We start from the raw sequence: 15,624 nt of genomic DNA, 5'->3' as shown, positions 1-15,624 counted from the left end.
CACAAATGTGGCCTAACACAAAATTGTAGATTTACTTAAAACCTTTTTTTTTTTTTTTGCTCATCAGTTCCCGTTAGTGTATGTGTATTTAATGTGTGGCCTAAGACAACTCTTCTTCTAGCGGGCCCAGAGACACCAAAAGTTTGGACATACTTGGACCCTTTGGGAGGAGGTGGGGGGTCAGACTTATGGATTTTCTACTTCCTTTCCTGCAGCTCCTGTTTGTCTTGTGTGTGGCACAGGTGTTGGGGAACCTGGGAATCGGGTGCATTGGCAGAATGAGCTCCTTGGTGAGCATGGCCGGGGACAACGGTTCCTGGGACAAACTTCTGTCCTACCTGAGGGGCCTGGATCAGTGCCAGTTGGAGGAATTCAAACTCGGCCTCCAGTCCCCTCATTGGCTGCCCAGTGGCTCCCAGAAGATCCCCTGGGCTGACGTGAAGGCCGCCAACCCTGCTGACCTGCTGTGTCTGCTGAACGAGCACTTCCCAGGGAGGCAGGTGTGGGACGTGACCCTCCGAATCTTTGAGAACATGAGTCTGACTTCACTTTGTGAGGAACTGAGAGCTGAGATGAATGGTGAGTGGGGGCTGGAGGGATGGGACCGTGTGGGGATGGAGACATGGAGGGATGAGTATGGGGGAGACACAGAGGGATGGGGACATGGGGGGAAGACATGGAGGGATGAGTATGGGGGAGACACAGAGGGATGGGGAAATAGGGGGATGGAGACACTGGGAGCATGGGGGGATGAGGGACCAAGGGGACAGCTACCTTCATGGCAGCAAGAATGTTGCTGTTGGATTTTTATGGGGTCAATCCAAATTGCTGGTCATAGATGAGTAACAATGGGGTCAATAAGTGTGCTACATGGTGTGTTAGAGTGTGACACCTGCAGTGGATGAGAGAGAGAGAGAGAGAGAGAGAGAGAGAGAGAGAGAGAGAGAGAAAGAGAGAGAAAAGGTGGAGGGGGAGAGGCTCAGGTGTGTGATGTAGGGGTCTGGAGCTGTGTGGATTAGGATCATCAGCCACCCTGAGGAGGTAAGATTGGAGCCAAGTCTTGGAGGTGAGAGAGTGAGCCAAATGGACATCTGATGGAAGAGCCGGTTAGGGGATCTGGCTGGACCCAAGCTGGGAGGCATTCAACATGTGCTGTGGGCTTTGCAATGGAGCAGGTTTCCAAAGTGGTTGCATTGATGGAGCTGGGGGGTGTGGCTCCTGCAGTCCACCCCAAGTTTGTCATAGACATGGTTGGTCCTCTGGAGGGCACCCATCGCCGCCTGCTCGTTCCAGCCTGGGGTACCTCACACCCCATCGTCACTGTTTCTTTCAGAGACAGCACAGGCACCCCAAGACCCACACCAAGAAGAACCAGAGATCCCAGAAGACCAGTCAGGTGTGCACACTATTTTATGATGCCTGCAGACAAATTGTTTTATGGAGCATTTTACTGAGTCTATGTTCGCCATTTTTGCTGAAGTTTTATCCAATTGATAGTAGATTCCATGTCTGTTTGTCTGTCTCCACACTGTCTTAGGGAACTCGTTTTAGAATAACTCATTGAGAAAGGTCAACATGAGAGAGGATTTTTAAGAGCTTGTTTTATTAAAAGTTTCTCTAGTGCACACTTTGATGAATAATTTAGGTCAACTTCCAAGTTGAGAAGCATTTCCCACCAGTGTTTCTGGTGGCCAATGTCCTCCAGGGCCCTGTGGTGATAAATCTGATGCCACTTTGATTTTTTATGTTGTATGGGACCTGTCTTTTTTACTGTGATAGCTTTTGGGGTCCTCTACCCCATGTTCTGACATGTCATGGGAGGCTAGGTTCTGGGCCTGGCCCTCAAGTGGAACCTTTACATTTAAATTTAAAAATTCTGTTCTTAAATTTTCTTTTTTAATAGTTATTTTAAGAATTTTATGGGTATAAAGCATTAGATAACAAAATCTTGTGAGGTTTATCATAATTTCTTTTTAAAAAAAAATAGCCCTGGCTCGTGTAGCTCAGCAAATTGAGTGTGGGCCTGTGAACCAAAGGGCCATCGGTTCAATTCCCAGTCAGGGCCCAGGGCCCAGGCTGTGGGTCAGGTCCCCAGTTTGGGGCATATGAGAGGCATCCACACATTGATGTTTCTCTCCCTCTCTTTCTCCTTCCCTTCCCGTCTCTCTAAAAATAAATAAATAAATAAATAAATAAATAAATAAATAATCTTATTGTCTCTTTGACAGTGAGTCTTTCTTCTCTGTTCTGTTTTTCTTCCTGTTTTTAAATCTTTATTATATTTTTTTACATTACCTTTTAGTCCCCTTATATCCCCCTCCCCCCAGCAATCACCACACTGTTGTCCATTCAGTTTTTCTGAAACTCTAATTAGATATTTCTTGTGTTGTCCGAGGTTTTCTAAATATTTATGTCTATCATCAGACTAACTTTTGCTGCCTTTTGCCACTTTCCGCTACTACCACTGCTCCTAAAGGTTAAACCCTTGTTTGTCTTGTTGAAGGCAACGTCATATTGAACAATTCTTAAGGCTGAATGTCTTCTGAGCACTGCTTTGTTCTCACTCCCTTCTCTCTTTCAGCCCACACCAGAATGTGCCGAGAGAGGATGAAGGCTAAAATATTGGCAATGTGGAACCATATCCCTTGGCCGGAAGACCATATATACCTCCGCAACATCACAGCGTGGGAGCATGAAGAGCTTCAGCGTCTCCTGTATCCCAAGAGGACCGGAGCCCAGCCCCAGACGATAGTCTTGCATGGTGCGGCGGGGGTTGGGAAGACCACCCTGGCGACGAAGGTCCTGATGCACTGGGCAGAGGGCTTACTCTTCCAACACAGCTTCTCCTATGTCTCTTACATCAGCTGCCATCAAGTCAGAGAGATGGAGGACACCACCTTCGCTGGCCTGCTTTCTGGGGACTCACCCGACTCTCAGGCCGCCATCAAACACTTCATGAGTCATCCGGAGAGACTTTTATTTGTCATTGATGGCTTTGAGGAAATGACCATGCCCTCCAATGTGGATGATAGCCTGCCATGTCCAGACTGGTACCAGCAGCTCCCGGTGGCCAGAATCCTACTCCACTTGTTGAAGAAGGAGCTAGTTCCCTCTGCTACCTTACTGATCACCACCAGGGACTGTTGCATAGAAGACCTTAAACAATTGTTATTGAATCCATGGTTTATACAAATCCCAGGGTTCACAAAGGGAGATCAGGAGGAGTATTTCTTTAGATACTTTGGGGAACAAAACAAAGCCAGGAGAATCTTGCAGTGGATAAGAAAGCAAGAAGTTCTGTCTCGTTCCTGTTCTGCCCCCCTTGTGTGCTGGATGGTGTCCTCCTGCCTGAAGCAACAGATGACAACATGTCCCTCTTTCCGGCTGAGTGCCCAGACCACCACCCATCTGTACACTTGTTTTTTCTCCAGCTTGTTTGAAACAGCAGAGGTGAGTTGGTCAAAGCAGAGCTGGTTGGAGCAGTGGCGAGCCCTCTGCTCTCTGGCTGCTGATGGGATGTGGTCTTCAAAGTTCACGTTTGCAAAAGAGGACATTGAACATCGGCGCCTGCAGGCACCTCTGATTGATCGTCTATTCAGGCTGAATATTCTTCGAAAGGCCAGTGACTGTGAGGACTGTGTCACCTTCACTCACCAAAGCTTCCAGGTGTTTTTGGGAGCCATGTTTTACACGCTGAGGGGAAAAGAAGGAGCCATCGGGGGTCTCTCAAAGTATCAAGAGATGAGGGTGCTCCTGGATGATGCCTTTGTGGACACAAACTCCTACTGGCACCAGATGGTTCTTTTTCTCTTTGGTCTCTTGAATGGAGACCTAGCAAGAAAAGTAGAAGATACTTTGCATTGTAAGATGTGTCCCAGGATCATGGACAAGTTATTAAAATGGGCAGAAGAGATAGCCACATCTGACACAGTCTCCTGCAGTTTTGAATTACTTCTGTTTTTTCAGTGCTTGCATGAAATGCAGGAGGAGGCCTTAGTCAAGGAAATTTTGAGCCACCTCCTGGAAGCAGACCTGGATCTGGGGGATCTTCAATTCCAGGCTATTTCATTTTGTCTAAAGCACTGTCAAAGGTTAAGTAAGCTTAGACTCTCTGTCAGCTGTCACATCCCTCAAATGGAGTTGACAGCTGATGGGAAAACACTGGGGTATGTAACACATTGCTATTTCTTTCCCCAAATTCTCTCTGCTCTGCCTGAGTTCTACAGTGAAAAACTGGGGATCCTTTGTTGTTGTTGTGTTATCAGTGGTTATGATTGATCCAACATCATCAATCAGCTTTACCCTGGGTGAAAATATTCCTTTAGTTATCACGTTGGGGGTCCCTGGCTCCTTTCATTGATCTAGTTAAAGGTAGAGCTTCTGTCTCGGGCACTGCACATGGAAGGTTTTTTTTTTTATGGGGCAAACATTGTTCTAAAGCATTGTCTTGCATCTGATGTCAGTAGATGAATGGAGGGGGAGCTGCTATTGCCTTCATGGCTAAGAAAACTGAAGGATAAAAGAATAGTTTACTTGTGCTCTTATGGTTATTGAGTAGCTCAGCCTGGATTAGTGCTCAGCTCTCTCCATGAGCTCCAGATCTTACATCAAATGCTCGATGTTTCTCCATTGAATGTGAGCTGGGGTAGGAGTGGGGCTGATGGAGTCAATGAAATTCTGAAGCTTGTTCTGATGAGTTTGCCCCTTTATCTCCTGGAAGAAGGAAAAACCCCAGACCTATTGTATCTACTTTGGGTTCTTATCCTCTGACTTTGTCCCATTCCTGATACTAGTGATTTCCACTCATGACTTCCACTGGAGGAAGAATCCCAGAAATACTTCAGCTACTTTGGGTTTTCTTCCTATGACCTTGTCCCATCATGGACACTAATTTTCTATCTAGATAAGAAAACCTGACTTGTCTGCTAATTATTTCAGGTCCCAGGGATGTCCACCTCACCTCATTTATGTGGTTGCTTTCTTCTGACAAGAATTCTTGAGAATACTACATGTGCAGGAATTACACATGTAGTATTTGGAGAACTATACTTTTGGGATTACACATTTTCATACCCAGAATGCTACTAAATCCCTCATCACATGTTAGGGTCTTTTTTTTTTCTTGCCTCATGTAGACCACATTCTAGGTGTTGATTGAGGTTCATTTACTCATCCGCCTTCTCTCTCTCCCTCATAAAGGACGAGGGTTGTCAATCCCAAGATAACCCAGTGGCAGGATGTCTGCTCCGTGTTCCACAATGGGAACTTGAGTGAACTGGACCTGAGTAACAGCAAGCTGAATGCCACATCTATGAAAAAACTCTGCTATGAGCTTAGAAACCCAAGGTGTAGACTCCAAAAACTGACGTAAGTGTGAGACCCTCACAGTTTGACGAATATGATAGTGGGACAACCCAACTTTTTAAAAATCTTTTAAAAAAGATTTTATTTATTTATTTTAGGCAGAAGGGAAGGGAGGGAGAAAGGGAGGGAAAGAAACATCAATGTGTGGTTGCTTCTTGCATGCTCCTGCTGGGGACCTGACTTGACCCAAGTATGTACCCTGACTGGGAATCGGACCGGCGACCCTTTGGTTCACAGGCTGGCACTCAGTCCACAGAGGCACACCAGCCATGGCAGGACAACCCAACTTTTTAAATTCCTGCAGTAAGCATCTATTTGCCAGAAAGTAAGGTAGGTGCTCAGGGAAATAAAAGAAATGTGCTTGTATTAGTGGAGCTTCTACTTAGGTAGGGTAGGTGGAAATAAAAACAAATGGGAATCTATATGAGAGGCACATGTAGAGAAACTAATTTTTCCTTAAGACGTCTGAGTCGGGCTGCTGGTTCGAGTTGGATGTGAAGGAGTTGAGAACTTTTAGGACGTTATAGGAGCATCTCTGTCGCAGTTCCAGGGTTGTGAACAGAACAGACAACTCCAGCCTTTATGGAGTTTACCTTGTGTTGGAGAAACTCACCTAAATGATCAGAATTGTATATGAAATAGTGACATCTCCCAAAGGAGAAGGAAATCAGTTTTCTAAGAAGGGCCTCCCCACTATCTAAAAAACATTTGAGCTCTGGCTGGTGTGGCTCAGTGGATTGAGTGCTGGCCTGTGAACCAAAGGGTCACCTGTTTTATTCCAGTCAGGGCACATGCCTGGGTTGTGGGCCGGGTCCCCAGCGGGGGCGCATGAGAGGCAACCACACATTGATGTTTCTCTCCCTCTTTCTCCTTCCCCTCCCATCTCTCTAAAAATAAATAAATAAAATCTATTTTTTTTTTAAAAATTCAGTACCATGACTCAAAACCAAATTGTGGGTTCCTCTTATATTTTGTCCATCCTTGAAAGTCTGTGTGTGTGTGTGTGTGTGTCTTTATGATGGAAATTCAAGACAAGGATGCCATATCCCCACCCTGCTACCATCGTCCAAACTAGCTTTCTTGCCTCTTCTCTTCCTCAGATGCAAATCAATAACCCCTGTCAGGGTCCTGAAGGAACTCGTTGTGGTCCTTTATGGTAACGACCGGCTGACCCACCTGAACTTGAGCTCTAACAACCTGGGAGTTACTGTGTCCATGATGATTTTTAAGACCTTCAGGCACTCGGCATGCAACCTCAAGTATCTGTGGTAAGTCTCTTGTTCCCCAGGTCTGTCTCCAGGACCACCCTCAGGGGCGAATATTCATTGGGAGAACAAGAGTCAGCATGGCAGCAAACAGATCCAGAGGAAGATTAGCAGAGGGGAAAAAATGTTCATGGGCGTAGAGCAGTGAATCTCAAATTTCAATATCTATCAGAATCATCCAGGTGGGGTATTAAAACACAGATTCTGGGACCCTGCTTTCGGAGACTGAGTAGGTGTGCCATCTTTGAGGTGATCCTGGGCTGTGGACCACACTTTGAACAGCACTGACTTGGAAAGCACTCTGCCCCAGGGAGGGATCAGGAAGGGGGAGGTCAGCTTCATTCATGTAGCAAGGGGACATCTGCTCAAAGACCACTCTGCCCAAGAGTGATGGCCTATCTTGGGCCCTCCCTGATAGGTTGGAATCGTGTGGCCTCACCTCCATGGCTTGTTACCGTCTGTTCCTGGAACTCAGCAAGAACTCCAGTCTGCGTTTCCTCAGCCTGGGGGACAATGACCTCTCTGATATTGCGGTGAAAAACCTTCAGAAGCCCTTTGATGTGCCCAAGCGTGCCTTGAAGGAGCTCTCGTAAGTCTTCCGTCTTTATCCGAATATGTTCTTTGCAAGTTTGAGTGGCAGGGTGGGAATATGTTTTTGGGAGCTTTGTGGGGGAGCCCCTGTTGTATGTTGTACCTATCCTGTTGACACAGTTCTTACCATTTTTATTCTTCCCACCTTCCTCCTTAGGGCTCAGTCTTGGCCAGTTTTGCCTTCAGCATGATTGTGGGCCTCACAGCCTCTTCGGTGTAGCCCCTGAGGCTTCTGTCAGCTTCCCCTAAACCCAGTGGTGTTTGACTGGGGATGATTTTGCTCCTCAGGGAGATTTGACAATGTCCAGACACTTACTTGGCTTTTACAGTTGAGAGGGGAGCAGGCTATGGGTGTGTGGTGGTTAAAGACCAGTTATAATCAACACCGTACAATGCATCGGGGGATGCCCCACAAAAAAGAATGACCTGACCCAAAGCTCAGTAGGGCAAGGATTGGGAAACCATACCTTGACCCACTTTTTCCTCCTTGAAGCTTTTGTTCTATATCTGATTTAATCTTCCCGTGAGGTTTGGCTCCCAGATGTGTGGCCCTCAGGGACAGGGAGTTTGAGAAAGGAAACAGGGCATTGCTGAGGCTCACCTTGCACCTACTCCTTTCACAGCTTGGAGAAATGTGACCTGTCCGCCGCCAGCTTAGAGGCACTAGCCTCAATTATCACCAGCACCCAGAGAACAACCCGGCTGTGCCTGGGATTCAATCCTCTCCAGGACGACGGTGTGCGATGGCTGTGTGCCTCCCTGAGTCAGCCCAACTGTGCCTTGGAGAAGTTGGTGTAAGTGCCTCTTGGCTTTGTTTCTGAAAGTGACTCTTCGTGAGTGTCAGCCTCGGGGAGAACAGCTCCTTTGTTGGGACCTGTGGATAGCATGGAAAACTCCCAGACACTGGAGCGATTACTCCACATGCTAAGCATTGTTGTAAGACAGATTTTGAGCAGCATCCTGGGTAAATCAAATCCATCTCTGGGGGGTTGTGCCAAGGAATTCCATTTTAGCAAGGACCCTGAGAAATTTTGATTGTTTGAGTCGATCGATATCGGAGTTCCTAAGTTGGGGTGAGGATAAGACAGACAAGCTTCCTGCCTGTGTGGGGGATGTGGTTTTATGGGTCTCTCTCTCTCTCTCTCTCTCTCTCTCACACACACACACACACACACACACACACACACACACACACACACACACACACACACAATCAAGGTAAGAAGAAAAACAATGAGTGAGTACAAAAGGGTGGTGGGGTTGGTTGCCCAACTTATCTGAGGAGGTGATGTTGAAGCAGAGACTTGGAGGAAAGGAAGAAGGCAGGTAGGAAGGAAGAAAAGAAGGAAGGAAAGAAAGGAAGGAAGGAAGGAAGGAAGGAAGGAAGGAAGGAAGGAAGGAAGGAAGGAAGGAACAGGAGGGGTTGCTGTTTGTGATGTGGTAGGAGGAACAGGAAAACAAGTAGGGCAGGAGTAAGTGAGGAGGGTGCATAACGAGAGAAAATGAAGTTAGGTAGCAAAATGCCTGCAGAACGCCAGGCAGGGGGCAGGGGTGTGAAGGAATCTGTTTTGTTTGGGGTGAGATGCAAAATCATCCGAGGATGGGAGATTGGACAGACTCTACTGGGGGCAAAGTGGGTGCAGAACCAGTGCAAGAGGAGATGAGCGAGCTGGCCTGGTGCTGCGGGAGGATTTCAGGGGATCTGGAGAGGCAGAGCCAGTGAGACTTGGTGATGGATTGGAGGTGACTTCAGAGTGAAAAGGAACCCAGACCTGCTGCAGGCAATGGGCTTGGATAGCCAGGTGAAAGGTGGATCGGGACACAGGTGTGGAAGATGCCTGGTTATCCGCCAAGTAGAGATGTTATGCGAGCAGGTGTACACAGGACAGAAGCACTCTAGGGGTAGTGGGGAGCGCTGGGCAGGGGTGAGTCCACAGCAGTGTGGTTACACAGATGTTACCCTGTAGCCACATCTGCTTCTTGGTGCAGGTGGAGAGCAGGTGGAGAGCTGGGGTGTCCTAGGATCAGATACAGTTCAGGTGGGCATAAAAGAGTGGAGAAGGCCAAGGGTCTTGGGGCACCTCCAAGGGGGCAATTATGGTGAAAGACTGGAGAGCTGGCCTTGGCCAAAGGTTAACACTCACCTAGCACTGGTGGCAAAGAACCAGGATATTAATAAGAAGTGATTACATATAATATGAACAAACATTACTCAGTGAGTTTGGGGATAAGCATTCATTTGTGAAATCTTCACTTCCATCAAGGCTATGGGCATATCCATCACCTCCCAATGTTTCCTCCACTCTTCTTAAAAATTATCATCATTGGCCCTGGCTGGCGTAGCTCAGTGGATTGAGCGTGGGCTGGGAACCAAAGTGTCCCAGGTTCGATTCCCAGCCAGGGTACATGCCTGGGTTGCAGGCCATAACCCCCAGCAACGGCACATTGATGTTTCTCTCTCTCTCTCTCCATCTCCCTCCCTTCCCTCTAAAAATAAATAAATAAAATCTTTTAAAAAAATTATCATCATCATCATCATCATTATTTTAATAGTAGTAGCAATATTATAATACTTAATATATGATCTACCCTCTTGGCATATCTTAAGCATAAATAGAGTATTGTTAGCTGTAGGCACAATGCCATATACTGGAGCTCTAGAAGTTATTGATCTCGCAAAACAGAAACTCGGTACTGTTTGACCATCATTATTCTTTTTTTGTTTTTACCCAACCATAATGACTGGCACACTCTTCTTTGTTTACTTATTTATTTATTTATTTATTTTTAAAAGATTTCATTTATTTTTAGAGAGGAAGGGAGGGAGAAAGAAAAACATTAATGTGTGATTATCTCTCGCACGCCACCTACTGGAGACCTGGCTACAACCCAGGCATGTGCCCTGACTGGGAATCAGACTGGCAACCCTTTGCTTCACAGTCCAGCACTCAATCCACTGAGCCACACCAGCCAGGGCTCCTCCTTATTTTTTAAAGATTTTATTTATTTATTCTTAGAGATGGGAAAGGGGAGTTAACATCAATGTGTGGTTGCCTCACTCACGCTTCCTACTGGGGACCTGGCCTGCAACCCAGGCATGTGCCCTAGACTGGGAATTGAACTGTTGCCCCTTTGTTTTGGAAGCCAGCACTTAATCCACTGAGCTTCACCAGCCAGGGCATGACTGGCACATTCTCGCCATGCTTGCTGTCAGGGTCTAGAACAGGCCAGAAGTCAGTGCACACTCAGTGAATCCTGGATTACGAGCCAGGGATGCAGCCCGGTGAACGAGGAGGCCATCTGTGCCTGGGGGTCCTGAGTTGCTCCCTCTGGGACTCTCGACCCACAGGCTCTGCTTCTGCCAGCTCAGCGCGCCCAGTTGCAGGCACCTGTCTGATGCTCTCCTGCAGAACAAGAGTCTGACACACCTGAACCTGAGGAAGAACCAGCTGGGCGATGAAGGGGTGAGGTTTCTGTGTGAGGCACTGCGTCAACCGGACTGCGCCCTGCAGAGCCTGGAGTGAGTGTTACTCTGTCCTGTCCATCAGCAGGTGGCCCCATGCCCATTGGAGTTCTAGGTGGCAGCCTGTTCTGGGTGCAGACATAACTCTTGACACAGAGGAGCCTTAGGTTTGGTAGATGGTGGGGGCGTGTGTGGTGCATTGTGGTACCTGTGTGGGGAAAATGGGGCAACTGTTAAGGACCAACCACAATATCCATTGTCCTCCACTAACATCACTACCAGCCAAGGGCACCTGTTACCCACATCATCACATACCCTGTTCCTAAACTTTCTTGAGTTCTTCAGTTTGAGAGGTAGAAAAACGGTAGTTCTACCTCTATTTTATTTTTCCATGGAAATAGCAAAATTTAGACAAGAGTAAACAGAAGTCTATGTCATCTACTCCATTATCTAATTTCCACAATTATGGATTCATGGCCAATTTCTCTCCCCTAAACCCTCACCTACACTCTTCCCCCAAGATTATGTTGAGGTCAGTCCCAGGGGGTTGTACCCCTTATTTATAAACTCAAGTTTTTGTATATTTGTATCTCCGAATAAGGATGGAGTTGAGCCATGTCTGAATGCTCAAAAGCACCTGTGTGAACATCCAAATGAAAAACTTCGATACAACCTGAGGACTATTTTTTTTTCCAGTTGAGGTTTTTTCCTGCTGACTTGTGGGCATTACCTACCATGGAAATCTAGCCATCTTGTGTCTGATTTGCGTAGCTGTTTATCTAGTTGGCCGTTCCCTTAGACTTGGCCCTTGACGGTTTCAAGCATGTGGATGTTTTCATGTTGTCAGACTCTTCCTACAGGGTGGAAGGATTTTGTTTGCCTTCTCCCACCTTAAGGTATCACCTCCACTTTCACCTCTCTGCTCCCTCTGTCTCTCCCCACCTGTCTCTGTCTCTCTCTCCTCTCTGTCTCCTGTCTGTCTCTTTGTCTCTCTGTCTCTCTATCTATGTCTCTTTCCTATCTGTCTCTCGTATCTTCTGTCTCTCTTTTCTCTCTGTCTGTTTCTCTGTCTCTTTTTTCCTCTCTGTGTCTCATCTCTATACCTCTGTCTCTTCCCTCTCTCTTCTTTATCTTTCTTCTGTCTCTATCTCTCTCCTCTCTGCTCGGTCTCTCTCCTCTCCATCTACCCCTTCTCCCCTGTCTCCCTGTCAACCCTCATCTCCTCTCATTCTCTCTCCAAATATTTACATGGATTCTGCATCTTGAACTCCTTTTGGTATAATAATTCATTGTATGTGAGCTTTTGATGTGGGTTTTTTTTTTCCAGCTCAACTGTTGAGCTCAGAGGCTGAAACATGTCTGTGTCAGAGTCCTTCCAGGGACCCTGTCTCTCTCTGCACCCCCTTCCTCTCTCTCACATCAGTGTCTGTCTGTCTCTTCTGTCTCCCTCCCTCTTTCTCTCTTTTCCCCCTTCCTCTTTCTCTCTCACATCAATGTCTGTCTGTCTCTCTGGCTCCCTCCCTCTCTCTCTTTCTCTCTCTTTCCCCTTTCTCTCTCACATTAATGACTCTCTCTGTCACACACTCACACATACACATGGATGGAGGACCAGCTGCAGGGCCAGTATGAGAAGTCATCTTTGGCATCTCTCTACTCCCTGGAAGAGGGTGAGGTGGGGCTTGAGCTGATAAAGCCCGAGACTGCGGGATGATTTTTCCCTTTTGTACATTTCCATCTGGCAGTTTGTCGGAGTGCTCTTTCACGGTGGAGGGCTGTTGGGAGCTGGCAGACGCCCTGGAGCACAATCAGAACCTGGAGGTGCTGGACATCGGGAGAAACTGTGTTCAGGATGATGGAGGGAGGCGGCTGTGCGAGGTTCTGAAGTGCTCGAGCTGTGTTCTGAGCACACTTGGGTGAGTCAGTGCTGTTCTTTGGCAGGGAAGCCCCCTCTCACTCTTGGGTGGGGACAGGTACTGTCTGGTCGTGTGGTGGGGGTACAAGGGTGAGACTTGTGAAGGATGGCATTCTCCTTTTAAAAATCTCTTGGCTTGTAGATATTCTTTCTTTCCATCAGTACGTTTTGGATAGGAGGTGCTGGGGGAGAGGACATGCCCCTGCCCTGTGAATCTTCACTCTTGAGCAGGAAGAAAAATTTTTGTTTTTGACTGATTTCTTTTTTGGACAGAAAGAGAGAAAGAGAGGAGCATCAATTTATTGTTCCACTTATTGATGCATTCACTGGTTGATTCGTGCATGTGCCCTGACCAGGGATCAAACCCATGACTTTGGGGCATCAGGACGATCCTCTAACCCACTGAGCTACCCCGCCAGGGCCCATGCTTTCATCATATCATGCTATTCCTACCCATCAAATGGGAAGGTATCAAATGGTACCTTCACCTTGGAGCATTCTCTGAGTCCTCCCCAACCTCTTCCACCCTCAGCATTTTATTCGTTAAAATCTTACACGTATAGCCTCACGGTACCTTTCTTTGTAGACTCATGTGGAAATCTCTGCTGTGTTAAGCTGACAGAGGACACATTTCCTTTTACCTTGTGTTCCCAGTAGCTAGCCAACACTATGTCCAGATGTTGTATTGTAGAATTTAGAAATAATGGCTGGTGTAGCTCAGTGGATTGAGTGCTGGCCTATGGACCAAAGGATCGCTGGTTCGATCCCTAGTCAGGGCATGTGCCTGGGTTGTAGGCCAGGTCCTCGATAGGGGGAGCTCAACAGGCGCATTGATGTTTCTTTCCCTCTCTTTCTTCCTCTCTTCTCCTCTCTAAAAATAATAAAATCTTAAAAAAAAAGAAATAACATGAAAGACATGTCATGAAAGAGGCTGTAGTGCTAACATTTTAGTCCTTTCAAGAGTCTTATAAATAAATTCATGTGCAGCCCTGGCTGGTGTGGCTCAGTGGATTGAATGCCAGCCTGCAAACCAAGATTGCCAGATTGATTCCTGGTCAGGGCACATGTCTGGATTGCGTGCCAGGTCCCTAGTTGGGGGCGTATGAAGCAACCAATTGCTGTTTCTCTCTTTCTCCGTTCCATGTCCTCTTTCTAAAAATAAGTACATAAAATCTTTTAAAAAATTAACTCACATGCACTTTATACTAAAATTGTCATCTTTCATGTTTGGGCAGGTGATACGTATTTGTCAAGTGAGATTTAAGGTGTTACTTACCTTCATAGGGTTGGTGTGTGGGTTAAAACGATTTACACATAGGCATTTGGAAAGTGTGTGGTGTGTGCCGCTGGTAGGTATGTTCTAGTAGCGTTTTCCCCCTTGGACTGTGCATCATTTGTATTTCCAGTTTCTCAATACCAGAGGACCAACTTTAGCACTCCCTCTCCACCCACTCCAGGTTGGAGAAGTGCGGCCTGACTTCCGCTTGCTGCCAGCATCTGTCCTCGGTTCTCAGAAGCAGCACAAGCCTGGTTAACCTGAACCTCTTAGGAAATGACTTGGGGACTGAGGGCGTCAACAAGCTGTGGAAGTCCTTGAAAAAATCAGCCTGCAAACTACAGAAACTCGGGTAATCGCTACTGACTCTTACGGCACCTGCTGAGAAGTGGGGATGGGTCAGCTAATAGCTAGAGCAGACAACAGTTGACCCTGACTTCAGTCTCCTAAGGCAGTGATGGCTGACAGAGTGTGGAGTAATGGTGGGAATGGTGTGTAGCCATGCCCTGGCTGGGTTGCTCAGTGGGTTGGAGCATCATGCTGTACACCAAAAGGTTGCAGGTTTGATCCCCAGTCAGGGCACGTACAGGAGGCAAACTGATCTCTCTCTCTCTCTCTGTTTCTCTCTCTGTCTTTGTCTCTCTCTGTCTCCCTTTCTTTCTCTAAAGTCAATAAACATATCCTTGGGAGAGGATGAAAAAGAAATATAGTCAATCATTTCTTCTAATTTTCTACTCGATTTTTTTGTTTTTGCTTTTGTAGGCTGGAAAAAGACTTATACCATCTAATAAAAGAGAAGCTGCAGGAATTGAAGGCGAAGGGGCGTGTTCTGAGGATCCTGTGCAAGTGGGATTGGAATGACCTTGAAGATAAGTGGTGGTGGTGACCCAAGGACGAGAAGTCACTGCCTTCTTGTGGGAGGTTCCTAGAGCACAACCTCCAGGAGCTCCCCCACGTATCACTCAGGTGTCCCTGTTTGTGGGACAGATGGGCTGCCACCTCTGTTTTTCCACAGAGTGTCATAGGCAGCATATTACAACCCAGTTGCTAAGATCCTAATCTAATGCTGTATTTGGCCCCAAGAGCTGATGTTGACTTTTAAGTATTTTTTGTGTTTCTTAGTGTAATGTTTTGTAATTCTTGGGTGTGTTACAAAGATTCAGTAAACCAAAGGATATAGACACAGTCTGAGGAAACTTGAGGCTTCATTTCTTGTGGATTGAGAAGTGGTAATAGATGCCATCAAAATTCCATAATTATCGTACTGTGATTAAATAAACCAGACAGACCTCCAGAATGATTCTTAATATGCAGACACACCCAAATGTGGCTTTTGTTTCTACCTTTGAGGCATCTGTGGCTCTGTGCCATCTAAAATATATTTTGCCTACCTGAAAATACCAAGCAGTGTGGATCCCACACAGAATGCAAGGTGAACTCTATGATGCCATGCGTGGAATTGTACATGAGGAATAGGAGTTTATTATATTGTAATTTTTATCTCCCTTACCTAAACCAAGATTCTTTCTTGTACTCTTGACTCATATGCCAAAGCTATTAAGAGTCGTCTTTGGGCACAGTTGGATATTTATACATTTTGCATTTCATAGCTTATAAAACATCCTCATGGTGTCTCCATCTTCATCAAAGCCCCCCATAGGTAGAGACATCCCTACTTTCCTGATTTAAACACACATACTGAGAGAAAATGCTTTGCAGCAGATTAGAAAGAGAGCACATCAAATAACTGGCC

At 46.6% G+C, this 15,624-nt stretch overlaps 1 protein-coding gene across 1 annotated transcript; it reads left to right on the top strand.

Moving 5' to 3' along the window:
* Positions 1 to 278: 278 nt before the first annotated feature.
* Positions 279 to 14,769, top strand: NLRP13 (NLR family pyrin domain containing 13). The gene is made up of 10 exons (XM_045849515.1): positions 279 to 579; positions 1,334 to 1,396; positions 2,582 to 4,166; positions 5,200 to 5,367; positions 6,465 to 6,632; positions 7,844 to 8,014; positions 10,570 to 10,740; positions 12,426 to 12,596; positions 14,053 to 14,223; positions 14,634 to 14,769. The coding sequence occupies exons 1-10, from the start codon at positions 279 to 281 to the stop codon at positions 14,755 to 14,757; spliced, it is 3,093 nt and encodes a 1,030-aa protein (XP_045705471.1). The 3' UTR covers positions 14,758 to 14,769.
* Positions 14,770 to 15,624: the final 855 nt, after the last annotated feature.

Source organism: Phyllostomus hastatus, unplaced genomic scaffold (assembly GCF_019186645.2).
Source record: "Phyllostomus hastatus isolate PE091 unplaced genomic scaffold, TTU_PhHast_1.1 phas_contig_133, whole genome shotgun sequence".
Taxonomy (NCBI): domain Eukaryota; kingdom Metazoa; phylum Chordata; class Mammalia; order Chiroptera; family Phyllostomidae; genus Phyllostomus; species Phyllostomus hastatus.
Note: the sequence above shows the minus strand (reverse complement) of the source record. Positions and strands in the feature narration are given on the sequence as shown.

What these genes read in the sequence shown, in the direction of transcription:
- NLRP13 (XM_045849515.1), top strand. Translation starts at nt 279, where the DNA reads ATGAGCTCCTTGGTGAGCATGGCCGGGGACAACGGTTCCTGGGACAAA. An exon ending in GCTGATGGGAAAACACTGGG is followed by an intron (nt 4,167 to 5,199) that starts GTATGTAACACA and finishes TCCCTCATAAAG; the next exon opens with GACGAGGGTTGTCAATCCCA. An exon ending in TGTGCCTTGGAGAAGTTGGT is followed by an intron (nt 8,015 to 10,569) that starts GTAAGTGCCTCT and finishes CTCGACCCACAG; the next exon opens with GCTCTGCTTCTGCCAGCTCA.